Source organism: Gorilla gorilla, chromosome 6, assembly GCF_029281585.2.
Source record: "Gorilla gorilla gorilla isolate KB3781 chromosome 6, NHGRI_mGorGor1-v2.1_pri, whole genome shotgun sequence".
NCBI classification, from domain to species: domain Eukaryota; kingdom Metazoa; phylum Chordata; class Mammalia; order Primates; family Hominidae; genus Gorilla; species Gorilla gorilla.
This window is the reverse complement of record NC_073230.2, coordinates 112581786-112602825: the sequence shown is the minus strand read 5'-3', so window position 1 is coordinate 112602825 and position 21040 is coordinate 112581786. Positions and strand designations below refer to the sequence as shown.

The 21040-nt window shown below is 34.8% G+C and overlaps 1 protein-coding gene across 1 annotated transcript in view; it reads left to right on the top strand.

The window, feature by feature from the left end:
* The window catches only part of RELN (reelin), a 520733-nt gene that overhangs the window by 347172 nt on the left and 152521 nt on the right, over positions 1 to 21040 (top strand). The window contains exons 17-20 of the mRNA XM_031013029.2: positions 5043 to 5109; positions 9184 to 9417; positions 10069 to 10230; positions 15396 to 15632. Coding sequence (XP_030868889.2) covers positions 5043 to 5109; positions 9184 to 9417; positions 10069 to 10230; positions 15396 to 15632 — 700 coding nt within the window. The remainder of the gene's footprint in view (positions 1 to 5042; positions 5110 to 9183; positions 9418 to 10068; positions 10231 to 15395; positions 15633 to 21040) is intronic.

The window sequence follows — 21040 nt, the reverse complement described above, 5'->3', positions numbered from 1 at the left end:
CTTCTATTTTCTTAGGTCTAGTAGTATTTGTTCTGTGAATCTGTACGTTCCAGTGTTGGGTGCATATATATTTAGGATTGCTACTATATCTTCTTGTTGAATTGATCCTTTTATCATTTTATAATGTTTGTCTTATTTTTTTCTTGTTGATTTAAAGTCTGTTTTATCTTAGATAAGTATAGCTGTTTCTGTTCATTTTTGGTTTCTGTTTGTTTGGAATATGTTTTTCCATCTCTTTATCTTTAGTCTGTAAGTGTCTTTACCAGTTAGGTGGGATTTTTTGTAAGCAGTGTATGGTTGGATTGTGTTTTTTAATCCATTCTGCCAATCTGTATCTTTTAAATGGAGCATTTAATCCATTTCTGTTCAAGAACTATATTGACATGTGAGTTTTTGTTCCTGTTATAATGTTAGTTGTTATCTTGTTGCTTTGCAGTCTCATTAGTGTAAATGTTTTATAAGACCTGTGAGTTTTATACTGTCATTTGTTTTTAGGATGGTGAGTATTGATCTTTAATTTCTATGTTTAGAACTCCCTTAGCATTTCTTGTGGGATTGGTCTAGTAATGAATTCCCTTAGCATTTGCTTGTCTGGGAAAGACTATTTCTTCTTCGTTTATGAAGCTTAATTCTAATAGAATACAAAATTCCTGATTAATAGTTTTTTTCTTTAGAAACCTAAAAATAGGATCCCAATCTCTTCTGGCTTATAAGGTTTCTATTAAGAATTCCACTGTTAGTCTGATGGAATTTTCTTTACAGATAATTAGACATTTTTCCCATGCTAATCTTAAGATTTTTTCCTTCACACTGTCTCTAGATAGTCTGATGACTATATAACTTGGTGACATCCTTACAATGTATTTTTCTGGAGTTCTGTGAGCCTCTTAAATCTGGACGTCTAAATCTTTAGCAAGTCTTTAGGGATGTTTTCCTCAATTACTTCCTCAAATAGACTTTCCAGAGTTTTTGCTTTTCTTCTCCCTCGGTAATACCTTTGACTCATAGGTTTGGACATTTTACATAATCTCTTGTTTCTCAAAGTCTTTGTTCATTTTTAAAATTCTTGTTCTTTCTTTCAGTCTGACTGTGTTAGCTTGAAAAACCTGTATTCAAGCTCTGAGATTATTTCTTCTGCTTGGTCTAGTCTATTGTTAAAACTTTCAACTATGTTTTGTAATTCCTTCAATGAATTTTTCATTTCTAAAAGTTTTGTTTGGGGTTTGGGTTTTCTAAAAAAAAAAAAAAAAAGACATACTTATATCTTTGGTAAATTTGTCATTCATATCCTGAATTGATTGTCTGATGTTTTTGTGTTAGCTTTTACCTTTCTCTTGGATCTCATTGAGATTATTTAAAATTAATATTTTGAATTCTTTATCTGGTATTTCAAGGACTTCATTTTGGTTAGGATCCATTTTACAGAATTAGTATGATTTTTTAATACTCTGTTTTTGCATGCTTCCAGAATTGTTCTGCTGCTTCCTTCTCATCTCAAGAAACTATCTCATTTTTTTTAAATTTACTTTCATTTGGATGGAATTTTTTTTCTCTTGAGGATGTGACTATAATGTATGCTGTGTAGGGTCATTTGGCCTTGGTTCTTGAGCATTCAGTGGCAAAGGTCTCTATGAGTTCATTGGTTATAGATATCCTTAGTGTAGTGGCTTTATCAAATGCTGATTGTAGTAGTGATGTACTGGGCATGAAGAGGCAATAATTTTCAACCTACTCTTTTTAAATGTTTTTGGTAGTCAGGCATGGCACATGCCTGTATTCCCAGCTACTCAGGAAGCAGAAGCAAAAGGATCACTTGATTTCAGGAGTTTGTGGCTACTGTGTACTATGATCTCATCTACGTATTCTAATAGAATACAGAATTCATGGTTAACAGTTTTTTTCTTTAGAAACCTAAAAATAGGATCCCAATCTCTTCTGGCTTATAAGGTTTCTAACAAGAATTCCACTGTTAGTCTGATGGAATTTTCTTTACAGAAAATTAGACATTTTTCTCATGCTAATCTTTTTTTTAATACTTTAAGTTTTAGGGTACATGTGCACAATGTGCAGGTTAGTTAAGATTAGCTATGAATAGCTACTGTACTCCAGGACAACATAGCAAAATCTCATCTCTCCAAAGACCATGGAAGCTGAGAGTCCAAAGAAGGAGGCTGACAAATTCAGTTTCTTAGGACGACACCCTTAATAAGGACTTACAAACAGAAGCTGTAGTTTTGGGAAGCCATGATACAAGATGGTGAATCCCTGCCTGATTGTTTGGTTTCTTATTTTAATTACAGGTAGATTAATAGCATTCCTATTTTCAGGGAGCATATAAGTTGGCTGAAGGCTTATACTACAAGTAAGTAGAAAGGGAGAAAGAGAGGAGAAGGGACAAAATGTCAATAGCTAAGCAAATTTAGCATAGCCACTGATTTGAGGTCAATTTTATAAAATGGAGAAAATGCACACCCTTGTTTAATGTTGATTTTCCATGTCTTAATCAGGTCTGTTATTTTTTAATAATTTAGACATTGAGAAATGACTAAATTCTTGAAACTGGAGAAAAACTTTAGACAAGACAATTTCCTGATGAACCAATATGAATTATTTCCCAATATTTATCCAAAAAGCAGACGAATGGAAGGCCCACCCTCAAAGACCTTATGAGTTATATGGATATAAACATAGTGAATTTGCAAAAACATCTAAAGATGAAGGAGTTAAAATGGAGTTTTTTCATTGGTAGAACATTTTGCATAGCATTTTAAGTATTGCACCTGTTCATTAGCTCTAGGGAGTAGGCATTTGCCTCTAGATAGCAGAATACGAGTGACTTTTTCTTGCTGTCACACTTTTTAAGGATTCTATAATGAACCTTTATTACTTTGATAATCATCAAAGTGGTTTAGAAACCAATAATGAAAAAGTATATGAGAAAATTAAGAGTGCAATGAAGTACATGTAAGCCTATGAAAAGAATGTTTCAATTTCCTAAAAAAGGCTGTTACAACACAATTTTAGTTCAGAACGTGTTCACTACACATCCTCTGAGTTCCCATGCTTTGAGTGGAATCATGCTTTGAGTAGAATGGGAAAGGGTAAAGATATATGGAATGCACATGGTTAGCAAGGTATGTTGAATGCAAAACCTGGTGCAGAATCTCTTTAATTCTGTTATCATTCTATGTGAGGTTTTCACAGAAACAGGACCCACTCTTTGGCTTCTTTTACAAGGGAAGAAAAGGACACATACTCCTTCCCAAGAGAAATGTGTGCTTACTTGCCAAAAAAAAAAAAACACCATAAATCTCTCCCATTTCACTATGTAATTCTAGAATTATGTCTCAGAAAAAAATAGAGAAAAACATATCAATATCATAATTCTGTTAGGTATAGTCTTCCTTCATGGCAGAGTCAACTTCTGCTAGTGTGTAAAGAAATTACTTTGGAAATCACCCTGAAAATCTTAGCCAAATGGAAAGTCCTAAAGCAAAGTACATTTCTTGTCATTTTAAAAATTTTTTCAACTTGACTATATTACCGATAATAGTGAAGAAAGCTATTCTATCCTATTCACACTCTTAGGAAAAAAGAAGCCTGTTATGAGTCCTAATGGCTTCATAATTAGCAGGAAGAGATGACAATAAAATTCTTAATTGCAACTTTTTTCATTGACTTGGAATGTCTTAATTTATTGTTGAATTTTTTATGATGGAGGCTTTTTGAACTATGACATGGGTGCCCTATCTCTTAGAGCATATCTTCCTTCAGCCATAAAATCAAGTGTGCTGGGAAAACAATCCATATGCTTTTCCAGGCTGAAGAAGAATGGAGCCAGCCCCTTTCTTGTTCCTTGGTGCACAGTGGAGCACATCAAAGCAACAGGACAGGAGGGTGTCAAGGAATACTTGACCTCAGTATAGTGCTGATTATAACCATATAGTGCTGGGTACCATGCTAAGCATAATATGTTTCTTTAATTATTTCCTCCAAGGAGTATTATTATCCCACTTTAAGGAATAGGAATATTGAGGGTTAGACAGGATAAATTACTTATCAGAATTTCCTGAGTGAAGCCAGAATTTGAAGCCAGGATTATCTGACACCTGAAACCAATACCTTTAATGACTCAGCCTGCTATCTAATCTCTTCCTAAACCAGCAGTTTCCATCACCAAGAGCTTTCCATTGGCCTACAATTCATTGAATTTGAATTACTCCACCTGTTAATTGGCAGGTATTAAGTGCTTATAGGAGCATAGGCTACAGGAAAGTTTATTTTACAATAAAATTATGTAAATACTTTGAAATGACTACAGGACAGAGAAGAAAATGACAACAGATTATAAATTTGCTTATGCCTAAAAAATTGAACACATGAGGTTTTATTGCATCTTGAATTTCTCATTAGTTTAGTACCACTTTTACACCATTTGGTATATTGTTAATTTTGCTGATTAACAAAAGAATTAATAATATTTAAGTGTATTGGAGTCTGAGTATCTCAGAACCGACCACTCAACAATCAGTAGCCTTTAGGCTCAACAACATATTCTTAACTCCTCATTTCCAGGAAGGATAGATTAATATTTAGAAATATATGTAACAGTCATCCACAGTGTTATAGATTTTCCCCTGATAGAAATGAAAATTATGGCGTGACTTCTCTATATTGTGATATATCAGATTGGTCCTTTTTAAATATTTTTTTTCTACCTAATGAAAATAAACTTTGTAGAATGTTCAAGGCAGAAGCGCTAATATTGTCTAATAGACTCTATTAAGGAATTCAAATCGTAAGCTCCTATCTTCTTTGATATGAAATGTTAAAATCTTAAAAGGATTATCTGTATAACTTGTGACTGTTTCAGCAGCTTTGTAACTAAGCACTTACCTTATCACACAGCATTCCATATGTCACCCTGGGTTCCTGCACACAACATACACACAAGGGGCCATATTTCATGAGTATTACTTCACAAAATTGTACTGGTAGTGTTCTATGTTTTTGTAATTATGTTCTCTTTTTCCCTCCCACAGTTTATATTGGCCCGTCATGTCTCAAATTCTGTTCTGGCAGAGGACAGTGCACTAGACATGGTTGCAAGTAAGCATCTTAAAATAACACTTATGCTTCTCCTTTTTGATGTGTAATGTATGTGTTGAAGTCGCAAGTCATTTAATAACCTTTTTTAGGATCGGGGATCGTTTTAAGACAAAAAATTGGATATTTCTATTAGAACTTAAGTGTAATTCAAATGTATTTTTAAGTGAAAATTAATACATTTTATATTAGGCTAAATTGTGGACAAATTTAGCATTCCTCATGTGAATTTGTGAACAAATTGGAATTCCTCACAGCTTGATGGCTGCCTTTCCTGGCTGTAGTTACATCCTTTTCCATAAACTTGTTCGGGTGTTCATGAGTCACGTTGTAATTCCTAGCATGCTTTGTAAATGATTATAAAAATCAGTAATGACCCATAGATCCAATGCTAAAGGAAACTGGACTGGACCAAATTTAGCAGATTTGATAAGCAAATTCATCATCTTTAAATATAACTTAAGCATCTTGTTTACTTTTGAAAATCATTTGAGTCTTTAATAAATTATAAAGTATTTTCCAAAACAATGCTGTTGAATATGAAGTCTGAAATTGTACATTAATAATGTAATATCTAATTACCACCAATGAATTATTTTATGTTTATACCAAAAAATGGATATTCACATTTATTATGTCATTCTTATATTAATATTTAATTATAAAATATTCTGGGAATTCGCAAAACCACAGGCAATCTGTAATAAAGATAAGTGTTCAACAGCTGATCATCTAGTCTACTTTTTCTTGTCCCTCCAACAGAAAGAGTAATTAATCAATTAGCTAATTAGTTAATGAGTAGAGAACTCAGAGCTTTGAACCTGGATCATTTAGAAATTGTAGGCTGGGCATGGTGGCTCATGCCTGTAATTCCAGTACTTTGGGAGGCTGAGGCAGGTGGATCACTTGAGGTCAGGAGTTCGAGACCAGCCTGGCCAACATGGTGAGACCCGATCTCTACTAAAAATACAAATGTTAGCCGGGCGTGGTGGCGAGCATCTGTAATCCCAGCTACTCAGGAGGCTGAGGCAGGAGAATCACCTGAACCCGGGAGGTAGAGGTTGCAGTGAGCCAAGATCGTGTCACTGCACTCCAGCCTGGGCGACAGAGTGAGACTCCATCTCAAAAAAAAAAAAAAAAAGAAAAAGAAAAAAAAGAAATTGCATGTATGAGCCAAGCGCTTGTTGGCATTGAGATTAGTGTGGCTTTTTAACTTTCTAACTATATTTCAGTGAATTTAATTAACAAAGAGATCACTTTTCCCAATGGAAATTTTTTATAAAGTGTGTGAAGAATTGAAAAGCTTCCATCTATATTTCAAAACTGAATATGCATCCCTGTGTTTTCTAGTAAAACTACCAACTCCCATTCCAAAACACTGGTCATTAGATCTATGAAACATTGGCTGATATTTTCCTCAAGTTGTTATGTGCATCCATTATCCATAATCAGACCATCTTCTTAGTGTATTTCAAATAAAATTAACATGAGGCCAGATAGTTTTGCAAATCCTGATGTTGTCCCAAAAAGTTTTGGGGAAAAAAATTACCTAGAATGACAACTTTTATTTTCAAAAAATAGAAAGTGGTATTTCTAAAAAGACCTATCTATAATTACTGTAGTTATACTTCAGACTTCATTTTATGTGTATCATATTCCTCTTAGAATTAAGTGGTTTCATTAAGGCTACCATCTATGCCACCCATGGTGGATACAAACAGAAATCTAAATGGTAGCTTTATGCTTTTGGACATTGTTCTTTTTTGACACCATACATTATTCCGAATAGTCATAGTCTTTTCCTCCTTCTGAGGTTTTACAGAATATTTTCACCATTTAGAACTTTAGTGTTTTTCCCTATTTCTAACAATGTTTTATGTAATACTCATTGGCTTTGTTCGCTTACGGCTGGGCTAAAAGTTTGACTACTACCTCCTTTTCCAGCAATGTGTACCTTATTGAATTGGAGCAAAATCACACAGAAAAGAAATGTATGTGTAATACCACTTACTTCCTTTAAATAAATCATTGAATCTGGGACCTTTGCAACCTTATATTTTTCTCTCCTCTTTACTCCACCTCTCCCCCATGTTTTACTGCTATTTGCTATCAAGATTCTACCCTCTCATGTTCCCTCTAACACTTTCTGGCCTGTGTACAATCCCAGGCCTGGTTCTCTAAATGGACACACTACTAACCTGATAAGCCCAACCCTGTTAGAGATGCTAATGAGGATACAGAGCATTAGAACCCCTTTCTTCACGAGTGTCATCCATGTAGCTTAACAGTGGGGTGATTTTCCTGACATTACAGGGTGACTGTACTGCTAAATTTAAGCATGTGTAGATGGATTAGTAGCAGACATATTGGGAGTCAGGAGAGCCTCGTGTCATACCCGAAATCACCAATGTGTGTGACCTTGTTGTTTTGCAGAGAAACAAAGACTACAAAGTTTTTTGTTTTTTAAAAAAATTATTTTTAAAAAACTACTTTATCTTTATCAGCATTATATCTCAATTGAATAACCTTTGATTAAAAGTAGACTTTTAAAACGACTAAATGGAAAGTGACTCCAATGTGAGTCATCTCTAAATGATCACCAGTTTCTCCCAGTCACTTGTCCTGAGAAGACACATTTAAGATACACAAAAATGTAATTGCCCTAAAATGCACTCTGGAATAGATAGTCTTGCTAAGGAAAATTAATTCCAATTCATGACTGTGGTAAAACACATTCAGTTTCCTGACTTTAAAATGTGTTCAATTTAGCTGATTTTAAAAATTCTTTTTTGGAAACAACTTGGCTATTCAGTCTAAGTTCAGTCTAAGTCCATTAGACAACATGTGAAAGAAGGCTTATCCAGTAAATATTGGCTTTCCTTTCATCCCCTTATTGATGCTACTTAAGATACCAAGACAACCTTCAAACTTCATGCTACAGTAGTTCTTAGCATTTTAGGCTCCAACTTATTTGGTAATCTGATAAAACCTGTGGACCTTCTCCCCAGAAAATCCAATATACATAAAACTGGGCATTTGATTTAGCATATTTTTACATTCCATGGACTCCCTGAAAGGCCAGCATAGACCCAAGTCTCAGTAGTACTGCCAAAGAAGTATCCTGAGTCATGCCATAGTATCACTTCATTGGTACACTTGCTTTGTAAAGGCTTGTTTCAGACTTCAGCAAGCTTTGAATGCTCCCATGAGAATCCCCCACTCAAAAAGATACCAATTGAGCAACATTATAAATGTAGTGAGAAGGAAATAGCACAGTAAAAACAAATGATTTGAAACTATTTCCTGATGAATAATCTCCTTAAAACGTAGATGTTTCCATTGCTGATTCATCTGTGATGAGGTTTTCTCACTGATAGAAAACTTAGGGCACTCCTGTATATTCTAGTCAGCTAATATAAATACAGCACATTCTTACATAGAAGCAAGCAGGTTGTTGGGGAGTGGGGAAAGGTTTATTTTTCTTGAAGTGCCACTAATTTGGGAGAGTCCACTGAGAGGCAACACAGTTCTGCTAAGGACATCTATCTAGGTCAAGGGTGTACACATTCCCTTTATACATTTGAAATAGTTAAAGATAGATTCATTTTCCAATAGTTTCTAAATATTTAAATTAATTCCTATCACGAACATAACATGTATTTTAACATTTGTTCTTAGAAAAAATTTATTCTGGGTATCTTATTAGAAGTGCTTTATGCTGTTTCTTTTATAAATTTAATGAGTGTTATTATGAATAAAATTATACATAAACCTTTTACAGATATTTTAAGTTGGAAATGTGTATGAACATAGATGTATTTTAGATAAACTGCTGAATTACTGTTTTAATCGTAGGCTTTTTATGGGAGGGCTGTGCAAAGACTGTATTTGTCTGGAATATTTACAGTCGATTAGCCCTTATCAAGTCTTTAGATTCAGTAGTCTCCAAAGACTAATGAGCCTCATTTACCATTCAATCAAATCCTAGTCTCTGGACTTCTTCCTCCCCAAAGTAGATTTCGAGAATCTCCAAAACAGCCAACAGTTTAAGATTTAATTTCACCATATTTCTTTCAGGTGTGACCCTGGATTTTCTGGCCCAGCTTGTGAGATGGCATCCCAGACATTCCCAATGTTTATTTCTGAAAGCTTTGGCAGTTCCAGGCTCTCCTCTTACCATAACTTTTACTCTATCCGTGGTGCTGAAGTCAGCTTTGGTTGTGGTGTCTTGGCCAGTGGTAAGGCCCTGGTTTTCAACAAAGATGGGCGGCGTCAGCTAATTACATCTTTCCTTGACAGCTCACAATCCAGGTGAGTAAAGGCAGGGTAGAATACATACAAAAACCAGATACTAATGTTGAATTCAGTTATACTGTCAATTTTTATTTCTTATATTTTTTCTGATAGACATCTTCTCATTTTTAACTAGGGTTGGAGGAAGCCTACAGTTTATTGATAGTTAATTTGCCCTAGTTTTTAGTAAATTAGGAGGCTCACCAATGACTTGGATATTAATGACTGACTAGGTTTTTTAAAATATGAAATGTTAGCATCAAAACTATGTTCTTAAGCCAAGAGCTAGTTAATTATTTATGTAGTTTTATTGATTTGACAGCTTGTGGAGGCTGATTAGATTTACTCTACAACTTCCCTTCCCCCAGTGTCTAATAAATAATGCAGTAAAGAAGTGATTGGCATTTTAAGTGTATGTACACAAGTACACAGTATACAAGTGTGCATAAACATCCAGTTATATTTTTATGGATCTATCTGTACATAAAATATGTATATCAACATGTACATAAATATCTACACATATTCATATATCTAACAATGAAATTACTTAACATTTTGTAAAAGAGGGGTGAGTAGAAACATAATTTGAAATTCTTTAAAGACCAAAATGAACATTTTGATTAAAAATGTTTATGCATACACTAATTATAGACAATTTCTGTCTAGGTTTCTCCAGTTCACACTGAGACTGGGGAGCAAATCTGTTCTGAGCACATGCAGAGCCCCTGACCAGCCTGGTGAAGGAGTTTTGTTGCATTATTCTTATGATAATGGAATAACTTGGAAACTCCTGGAGCATTATTCATATCTCAGCTATCATGAGCCCAGGTATGTTGGAAAGCATTTGGAAAAATGGTTGTAGAGTGAAATCTTCTCCTGGGGAAATCGTAATTCAAATGGTATAAAATTCTAGATATTTTTCCATTGACAGATGGAGCGCACAAAGATTGATGTGTCTTGCAGTGAAAAACTACCAAGCCGACCCATCCATTTGTCCCACTGACTTCTGATCATTTGAAGGAATTTATTGTCATAGTTTTAAATGTGGATCTAAGGGAAATATTTTGATGCTTATAAGCATCAAGAGAAGAGTAGGCTGGGCACAGTGGCTCATGCCTGTAATCCCAGCAGTTTGGGAGGCCGAGGCAGGCAGATCACGAGGTCAGGAGATTGAGACCATCCTGGTCAACATGGTGAATCCCTGTCTCTACTAAAAATACGAAAAAAAAAGCTGGGTGTGGTGGTGCGCACCTGTAGTCCCAGCTACTCAGGAGGCTGAGGCAGGAGAATTGCTTGAACCCGGCAAGCAGAGATTGCAGTGAGCCGAGACTGCACCATTGTACTCCAGCCTAGCGACAGAGCGAGACTGTCTCAAAAAAAAAAGAGAGAAAAGTAATTAACACTATTTTCCTTATTTAACTATAATGTAAACTATTACACAGGATTAGAATATGGCACTAAATTATAAATGCTGTTGATAAATACTAGTGATATATTTTAATATGTTGTAATAAATTATATTATGTATATCTTATAACCAATATGTTATTAAGATTTACATGTAATATAGTTAAGCAATGAATACAAGGAAATTTTTTAGCCTGTATAGTGTCTCTGGCAAAAATGGGGTGTTAGGGTTTATTTAAAGCCCTTTCTTCAGGCCATTTCTATTTTTCTTTAGTGTATAGATTTCATCATATATAGTATCAGTTGTCAGATTTAAGTCTTACTTGAAGCTGGGCTATCTTTCAATGTTGGCAGAATAGTAACACCATTAGTGGTACAATTTTAGGTGTGTCTAAAAGATCCTTTCCACTCGTAAAACTTATTGAGCTACTCACTGAAATTCCTTTAAAAATATCAAGGGACGAGGAGGATGGGGAAAGCTTAAAATTAAGGTTTAAAGTTAAAATTCCGTCAGAGTAGTTGATACTGTGGCTTACATTCACAGTCACATATAAATGGACTAACATACCATTTCACTTCCTGGAAGTATATTTTAATCATGAGGAGATGAGAAAGACAGAAGGATTTGGACACGAAAGTTTGCATTGGCACCCTGCAAAAAAGACAGGGTTAAGGAAAGTAGGAGAGAGGGGACTGAGGATATATTTTATATATTTTACAATTTTGCCTAGAACTGCCTCCATATTTAAGTATTTTCAAATAGATGAGAACTTTTATTTTCATAGAAAATGAAGTAGCATGTAACAGATAATGATTAACATCTATTATAACTTATATGTGTTATACATTATAAAATTTTAAGAATGCACCAGCTGTATTGGGTATTTTCCCTGTATAGGTAAAAATCTAGTGCTAAATTCAACTTTCTTACTGAGTAGAGACAAATGAATCCTAAAGAAACCTTTCATAGACTCTCCATAGTAACCATTAAAAGAAAATTAAACAAAAAATCAAGGTAATGATGATGAAAGCATGAAGAAAATATCACCATCCTAAGTTAAGTTGGCCTAAAGCACAATTTTTTCTAACAAAGATGGACAGCTGCAAAATTCAGTAATCAATCTATATCATGAAATTTAATTAATCTTTGTTGATATGAAAAATAATTACACATTTAATGTGCTATTGCAAAGGCGCGTTTAATCTTGCCTGCCATTTGACAGCAACATTTTTCTTCTAAGAATCAAGGTAGCTTTTCAGTATTAGATATGTGCATGGCTTGAAAGATTAAGATCAAAGTGGAGTTTTTTTAAAAGGAGAACGTGGTAATGGTAGCAAAAACGCCTTAATTTTCTATATATATATATATTTATCTCTGTCCATGAGATTCTTCCTCCTGCCCCCTCTCTCTTACAAATATTAATAAAAGGTGACATGGCAGAAGGGGAAGTTGATATATTCTAGATAACAAATTATATTTTATATGATAAATAATACAAACCATGTAAATTCTTCATAAGAAAGTTAAATATATCTTGATGCCTTTAGCTATTTGCTGTATTTCCTTCAGTGTAAATTGCTGCCTGTAATTGCCGTGAATTCCATATTGCTTCTTTATGCCATTGTTGTTCAAAAATGAAGTGTGATTCATAAATTAGACATGCTAGTTGGCTAACCACTATTATTCCTCAACTATTTTAAATAATTTGCTTGCCTATGATTCATTCAGTAAATAAAAGAACTCTATCTGCTTGTTATTAATAAAAATTTAATATATCTAAGTTAGTCTTTTAATTCAAACTGACTAGAATGTCTTGTGAACTAACTGGTATTTTTATTAATTTAAAATTATATATCACTGGTGAGACTAAAATTATCCTAGCTTTTCTTCTTAATTATAGGGCTTGTTTTTACTCTAAAATTACTATGAAGTCTAATCTTAGTTTATTTTTATGTCTTGATTATTATATTTAATCTCTGTTCTATCATGTCATCCAATTCCATAGTGTATATCATTGTAAAACATTTTTTAAACAATTTGATCTTTATATTTGGTCTCCTCTTTGTTTCTATATGTCACCCAATTCAATAGTACGTATTACTATAAAACATTAAAAAAAATCTATGAGGTTAGGACCTACAAACAAAAGGAAAATTGAGGCAGAAAGTTGACTTAAGTCTCTGTGTTCTCTTCTAGGAATATTCTGATCAGACAGTTCCACAGCTATTCTAACCAGCCACTGTAATTTGCAAAGAGTGGTGAAATCGTTAGGAACTCCCCCTACACCCAAAGATACGATGTAGAAGTTAATAACAAGGCTCTAGAGCTAAGTTCCCCAGGTCCAAATCCTGGCATTAGCACTTATAGTCTGCTAACCTTAAAGAGATTATTTAACCTCCTCGTGCCTCTGTACTCACATCTCTATCAGGCATATACTGATAATACGTACTATGCAGCAAAAATTTGTTGAGTCCTTATTATGTGCCAGATACTGCTCTGGGTACTAAGGCATAACAGTGAAAACCAGACAAAAAAATTCTGGCCCTTGCCGTAAGAATAGCATTATTCTAATTTCACAGATAAAGCTGCTGAGACACATAGAAGCCAAGTGCTTTATCTACAGCTGCAAAATCATTAACCATTAGGAGTCAGAGTGGGAACTCTGGCCCAAGAGTCTGATTACAGACCCGTAGTCTTAACACCTCTGCCGTGAAAATATTGGTCACTTCAGTCACCAATATCACATTCATATACACTATTTTCCTTAAAAGTTGCTTGGGAAATTCTAGTTTCCAGTTGTTATGTTAAAAAATAATAATTTATTTTCCTTAAAAGTTGCTTAGGAAATTCTAGTTTCCAGTTGTTATGTTAAAAAATAATAATTTATTTTCATGAGAGAGAATATTAACTGTTTTTATAATTAATATGAAGAAAATTATAACTTTCTAATAACATAATGCTAAACAAATTAAATTATTAAATCGATGACTGATATCTTCATTGTTAAACCAGTTTAAATATAGTTTATTTAGTTTCTATATATTATGTAGTTTTATAAATATATGCATTTGTTTAATAAACAGATTTGAAAAATTAAAATGAAAATTACTAAAATACTTAATTTAACAAAACCTGACTCTTCTAATAAATTTACACTGATGAAAAATTTTGCAGATTTTAGAAAGTATTTAAAACTCATAAATGTATTATAGCTATGTATTTTTAGTTTAAGAAGTGTTTTTAGGGCCAGGCACAGTGGCCCACGCCTGTAATCCCAGCACTTTGGGAGGCCGAGGCAGGCAGATCACAAGGTTAGGAGATTGAGACCATCCTGGCTAACACGGTGAAACCCTGTCTCTACTAAAAATACAAACATTAGCTGGGTGTGGTGGCATGTGCCTGTAGTCCCAGCTACACGGGAGGCTGAGGCAGGATAATCACTTGAACCTGGGAGGCAGAGGTTGCAGTGAGCTGAGATTGTGCCATTGCACTCCAGCCTGGGCAACAGCGCAAGACTCCATCTCAAAAAAAAAAAAAAAAAGAAGTGTTTTTAAAGTTTTATTTCTGTATTTGCATATGGATTTTCCTTTATTTAGAAAATATGTTTTCTTCTATTGCAACAAGTCCTACCAGTTCTGTACTGTTTGTATAATCAATGGGTGATAGTCATGTTAGTCTACCCCATATATCCATGTACAAATTATTTAAAGGAAAAATAGGTAATTATTTTTTAAATAACTTTCAATATGTAAAACAGTACATTCCCAAGAGGTGGTTTAGCGTGTTTCTTCACACAATAAAAATATGAAAGCCAATCCAATTTCTCAGTTAAAATAATTTCTTTCTAAGTTATTCAACTAGTCACCTGACTTGGGAAGTTTTTATTTGCTCATTAGTTAAAAAAAAAAAAAAAAAAAAAACTCAGCCCTTTCAGTGTGTCTTTACTGCAAGCACTTTCCTGGTGTTTAATTGTACTTTGACGGTGACAAATGTTCCATTTGCCATTTGCTTCACATCTCACCTGTGTATGGATGCGATCAGCATGGTACTGTGATTTATGGAGCTTTCAAGTAGGCATCATTGCAGTGGCAATTAATATATGGTTCCCGCTGCTGTGTACAATAATTGCTCCTGGAAATTAGATATTATTCTTAATTTTCTTCCCCATTTGTCAGATGCAGGTTTATTGTCATAGCTGCCATGACACAGCAGATGACCTCACACACTATGCTAAACTCATGGGAATAAGGAAGTGTCCTGGTTCCAAACAGCCAAAACTGTAATATGTGTAACAAGCTGTCCAAGATCCTTTACTAGACTGTGATGAATACTGTCACTTTGACCACCATGTTTATTGAGAGCTTTTTCAAAAGCAGATGAGTGAAAGCAAAGTTACATTTTGGGGTGTGTGTGGAAGACTTTGTTGGAAACAGACAGGAAACTGGACATCTCAAAAAAAATGTTTATAATCATGGGAGAACTATTTCTTTAATACTATACTTCAGGGGGAAATCCATCCCACTATAAATATTTGTGTTTTAAGATACCAAAATAATCTAAATTTTGACTTTTTTTTTTTCTCTAGAATAATCTCCGTAGAACTACCAGGTGATGCAAGGCAGTTTGGAATTCAGTTCAGATGGTGGCAACCGTATCATTCTTCCCAGGGAGAAGATGTATGGGCTATTGATGAGATTATCATGACATCTGTGCTTTTCAACAGCATTAGTCTTGACTTTACCAATCTTGTGGAGGTCACTCAGTCTCTGGGATTCTACCTTGGAAATGTTCAGCCATACTGTGGCCACGACTGGACCCTTTGGTAAGGATTTCATCATTGTTATTGTTACAATTTGCACTAGGAATTAGAACATGAGGATGATCTTCCAGTCTATTCAGCATTTAGTCATTTGTTGACAAGTATTTACTAAATAGGAACTACTTGAAAACAGAACTACTGTTTTCAGGTTGTTACAAGTATGTCTACACAACCCTACTTTTTTGTCTACAAGTAAAATGTCTTGTAGGACCGAAAACAAAATACTGATAGATTTAAATAAACATAAAATTTTCCCATATTTATTAATCTCAAATTTTAATTTCCCACAATTACATATTTAAAAAAAAACCTCTTCAAAAAGTGTTAGTAATTAAAGTGATGACCATATTTGCCCTCAGAGGCCCATGGGGTTCATAATGAAACATGAAGTCACTCTAGTGACTATTTTAATAAAATTTATCATGAGTAGCTCTATTTTCATGCTCTCTTATATAAGTCCCCAGGAGTATTTTTAGCCATGATTGGTTAACTAATATCTCCTTTTTAATCCATGTTATCAAACACTATTGGACCAGTGACTCATATAGTTAATGCCAGTGGGGTTTCAAAATTGTGGGATAGCCTAATTAAGGTACCCTTCATTTTTAGATTTTTCCTCCTGTGGTCATATGCGAATTTAATTTTACAACAAACAGTCAATAATTTAAAGGTGATTAGTACTTCATGTACATTAGTAGGATAATACAACAGTGTTGAGTAGGCTCAGGAGCTGGCTACTTTACATAGGAAACTCCTGAGAGGCTTCTCGGAGAAAGCTACCTTTGTGTAGTTCACATGGTGGATATAACACATTCTACTGATTGGAAAGTGGGAGAACATGGAAGCTCCAGCCACATAAAGATCTGGAGGAAGAGAAATGCAACTACAGGAAACTGTGGTGCACACAGTTCCCCCAGGCGAGAGTGACCATGGCGTATTCAAGGACCGGGAAGGAGGCCAGTTGTCTTGGAGACCAGGTAGTGAGGTAGTGAGTGTCAAGGAAACCAAGAGATGTGCAGAGGCCAGATCTTTTAGGGTCTTCTAGGCCCAGAGATCCTGGACTTAAACACAGTCCTGCATGATTCCAAAACCCACAACCTTCACTGCTGTGTATACTGCCCCTCTCTAGGTTCCTTTAGGACTGGAAATATGGTTGAAGAATAATTTTCTAAAAGACTTTTATTTTGTATTGAGTCATGGTCAGACCAATTTAATTCCTTCAGATGAATATCACTGAAAGCTATTCACCACTGTTGCCTCCAGAGAGCATATCATAAATGACCCATCAGTGACCTTATCATAATTAGAGGTAAATTTTACACACTATTGTACAGAAAATTACCTTTGATGGGACTTGTGCATGTATAGTCAGATCTCACACACAGCAGGCTAAAATTCTAGCATCAAAATGACAGCTAATGGAATGGAAGTACAGCTGGTCACTTTTGCTGCAAGCACTGTCAAACTGGATAGAATGAAATTTCTAAATTTCTATAAGACAAAGTAGGGAAGGTTATATTGCACATTTCCAGAAAGGTTTTGTTTTATTTTGTTTTTTTGAGACAGAGTTTCGTTCTTGTCACCCAGGCTGGAGTGCAATGGCGCGATCTCAACTCACTGCAACCTCTGCCTCCCGGGCTCAAACGACACATTTTCTATTTGATAGCCTCAGATGCTTGTTTTTACAGATGTTCTTTCTTAGTCCTGGAGACTTTAAAGAAAATAAACGATTAAAGCAAATAAGGTGTAAAGATGTAGAACAAAATGAGATTTCTTAGAATTTTATGCTTCTGAACATTTAAATTGACCTGAATTGACAGTAATTCAAACTGATCATGTACCATAAACTATATCCTTCAAGTTTGTATAGAAGAGTTTTTTCCTAACACTTTTAATATAACAAAGAATCATATCATGAATGCAAGTCCTGTATCATGTTTATTTTCATAAATATTTAGCATCTGCTCAGATAAATGCAAAAGTTGCTGAGCATTTTAATTTAACATTTGCATTGAATGCATGATAACAGCAGTTTAATTTCTGTGCTTTGATCAAAACCCTAAGAACAATATCCCTTCACACAAGTCTGATGAATATTCTTAACCCACCACCGCTTTAATTGGTGGAGATACATTTACTTTGTGAAAGTACAATCACAGTAATTATAGAAAAACCATAAGAAAACATAAATAATTGTACAATCCCCATGGGCACCTTGAGCAACACCATAGGAGTTTTATTAACAACCACATGTGAGCAATCGATTTGACTTTCTGATCTTCTCTGAAGCAAAAAGGAGTTGTCTTGGTTATGAAACAACAGAGAGTATACCCTGGTGGTGATAATGAGACTAGAGAAACACATTAACCACTTTAATAAGGACATGAAAAATGCTTGCTTCTCATTAAAATGAAACAACATGGAAGATCTCAAACTGTTCCTATTTTCTTAGCCAGTGAGTCAGAATAAACCCCTTTTAGTGACATTGTTTTCTCTCTGCCCCTGTTGAGGAATACATTGTCCAAGATTTAATGTGAATTCACCTTGGGGATGTTTTTCAGAAATACTTGTTACAATATTAAAATTTAAGTGATGATATTGACCAACTATTTATTATAATCTCATAGTCCTAAAACAAGCTGTCATTTTTTAAATGTAAAACCTTTGGAGCATATTGTCTTATTAAGTAAAAATTATTTAAACATATTTAAGTATGCAGTCTCTGCCCTTCAATGACCTTGTTTCTCTCAAGGGAAATTTTGAAATATATCTGTGGTCTTACAAATGGCTGGTGTTAAATTAATTATTGTTGGTTTTTCTCAGCTGGTTGTTCATTTGGTTCTCGTTTTCTAACTCATGACTTTCCATGAGCATAGACTGTCGTTAGTCAGAGTGTTCTTCAGGGAAAACTTGGACAATTGCTTTTTCATTAGAAGAACTACAGTCAATATGCTACAAATCACTTTCCAGTATGTCATCCTAGAGCACTTTTTTCCAGTGGAGAAATGAATTGCTTTGCATTCTTTGAATACTTTCTTCCATACATAGTATCTGAACTCAGAACTTCTGTCTGCTTTAGGTTCTAATATTCCTTAAAACCTCTTACATACACTTTAAGATCACTAAGGGAAAAATTCTAATTGAAGTTTATTAAATATTGCATCTAATACTATTAGTGATAATACCAAGGGAACATTAACATTCCTCTGCCCCATCTAATAAACCAGCTAGATACAACAGGTTTGAAGGAAATTGCTGTCGTATTAAATATAGAGTTTGGGTTTTAAAATGTGTACAGTTGAAGCCAGGCACAGTGGCTCGTGCACTTTGGAGGCCAAGGTGGGTGGATCACCTGAGGCCAGGAATTCAAAGACCAGCCTGGCCAACATGGTAAAACCCCATCTCTACTGAAAATACACAAACTAGCCGAGCGTGGTGGCACATGCCTGTAATCCCAGCTATTTGGGAGGTTGAGGCACAATAATTGCTTGAATCCAGGAGGCAGAAGTTGCAGTGAGCCGAGATCATGCCAGTGCACTCCAGCCTGGGTGACAGAGCAAGACTCCGTCTCTAAATAAATACATAAGTGTACAATTGAGAGAGAATAGTTGTTGTAGCATTTAGAATTGGCAATTGTTTTTAGGAAATACGGTGTGGTAGAAACACAGGCTTTGAGGTCGTAGCCCTGATTTCAAATTCTCACACTGCCACTTAGAAGCTTGTAAAATTAAAGCCAGATAATGTTAACTAAAGAGGAATTTTGAGAAGTATATATTTTGATGTAGCTACTTTAGGAAGTTTGCATCAAAGCAACTTTATCAAAAGAGGAAATAACTGAGTTTTGTTAGTAGTGTATGACAGACATCCCTGACTTCTAGCTCCACCCAGAATTTCTACCCATTCATCCCATCTTTGTCTTTCATCCCATTCATGAGCTAGTGCCATCCCTAACCCTTACTCCAACTCTAACCACTGCCCTATATCTGAGCTTCACTCCATTGCCAGCCCCTAATAATGAACTATTAGTTGGGCATAGAGTGAGAACACCAGTCTTGCACATTCTTTTATAATTTCTAGAAGGTGACATATTTTAATGATTTCTTTTTTGAATTACCAAACCTGTTCCCATATCAATCAAAACAGTAACATCAAAAGGCCACATATTCAAGGAAATTTATTTAGCCTCTTTGAGCCTGAGTGTTTTTTTTCTTTGCACCTTATCTTTTTTAATTTTTTTCTTTATTTCTTCTAAAAAAAAAGGGGGATACATGTGAGCCTGAGGTTTTCATCTGTAAAATGGGAGCAATGATACTTACTCTCAAAATTGTCGTAGAGATTAAATGAGATCATAGATAGCAAATACCTACCATGAGCCTGCCATTTCCATTCCCTTCACTGTCTCATTGAAAGGAAGAAAACTGATATCTATAAGGTGCACATAATAAGCAACTTTTTTGAATTTTAGAAGCTAACAGACGTTATTTTGCCTGAGCAATACAAAAGAGCATTCTCTGAAATTTAAAGAGATCAAAAAAGAAATGTTAAATAAAAGCTTTATTGTATAAACTAGATTTGGTTGAGGGAGAAGGTTGAAGCGTTTTGCAACAGAAAGCTCATAGTGGTGTACTTATTTTTGCCAGTACTTTCCTATCTAAATGCCAGTCACCATCACTACACAGATGGATTACATTCTAGCAACACTGAATATGTTATCATAGAAAGTATTTTGTGAACGGTGAGTGATTAGGTTACTAGGAAATCCCATACCTGAAGGATCCTAAAAGCCTGTTTATCTCATAATGTAATTTAAACACAGTTCATTTGCAATAAAAAGGTAGAAAAAAGTACTATGACTCTACTAATAATTAAAGCAAGAATTAAGAAAAGCTATAGTTTTTGTTTATCATTAATGGTGCTTGAGGAACAGCAGATATAACTAAAAGATTTAAAGATGGATACCTGTAGAAATGTTCGAAGGGCCTCTTGGGTACTTTCATGGGCATAAAAGACAGAAGGTACTCATTCCTTATGTCTAATTTTATTTTTTTTTAATTAAAGCTTTCTTTTTTTTTTAAACACAAGTAAATCACTGGTACTAGTCATCCGTTGGTCATTTTTTAGAGAAAGAAATTTCCTAAAGTAGTGAAAGTACAAAGAAAGTAAAAGAGCAACATGAAAAAAGTGAAATCAGCTGTGAATTAGAAAAGGCATGAGGAGGCCAGGCACGGTGGCTCACATCTGTCATCCCAATGGGAGGCCGAGGCAGGTGGATCACCTGAGGTCAGGAGTTCGAGACCAGCCTGGCCAACCTGGTGAAATCCCATCTCTACTAAAAATACAAAAAGTTAGCAGGGCCTGGTGGCGGATGCCTGTAATCCCAGCTACTTGGGAGGCTGAGGCAGAAGAATCAC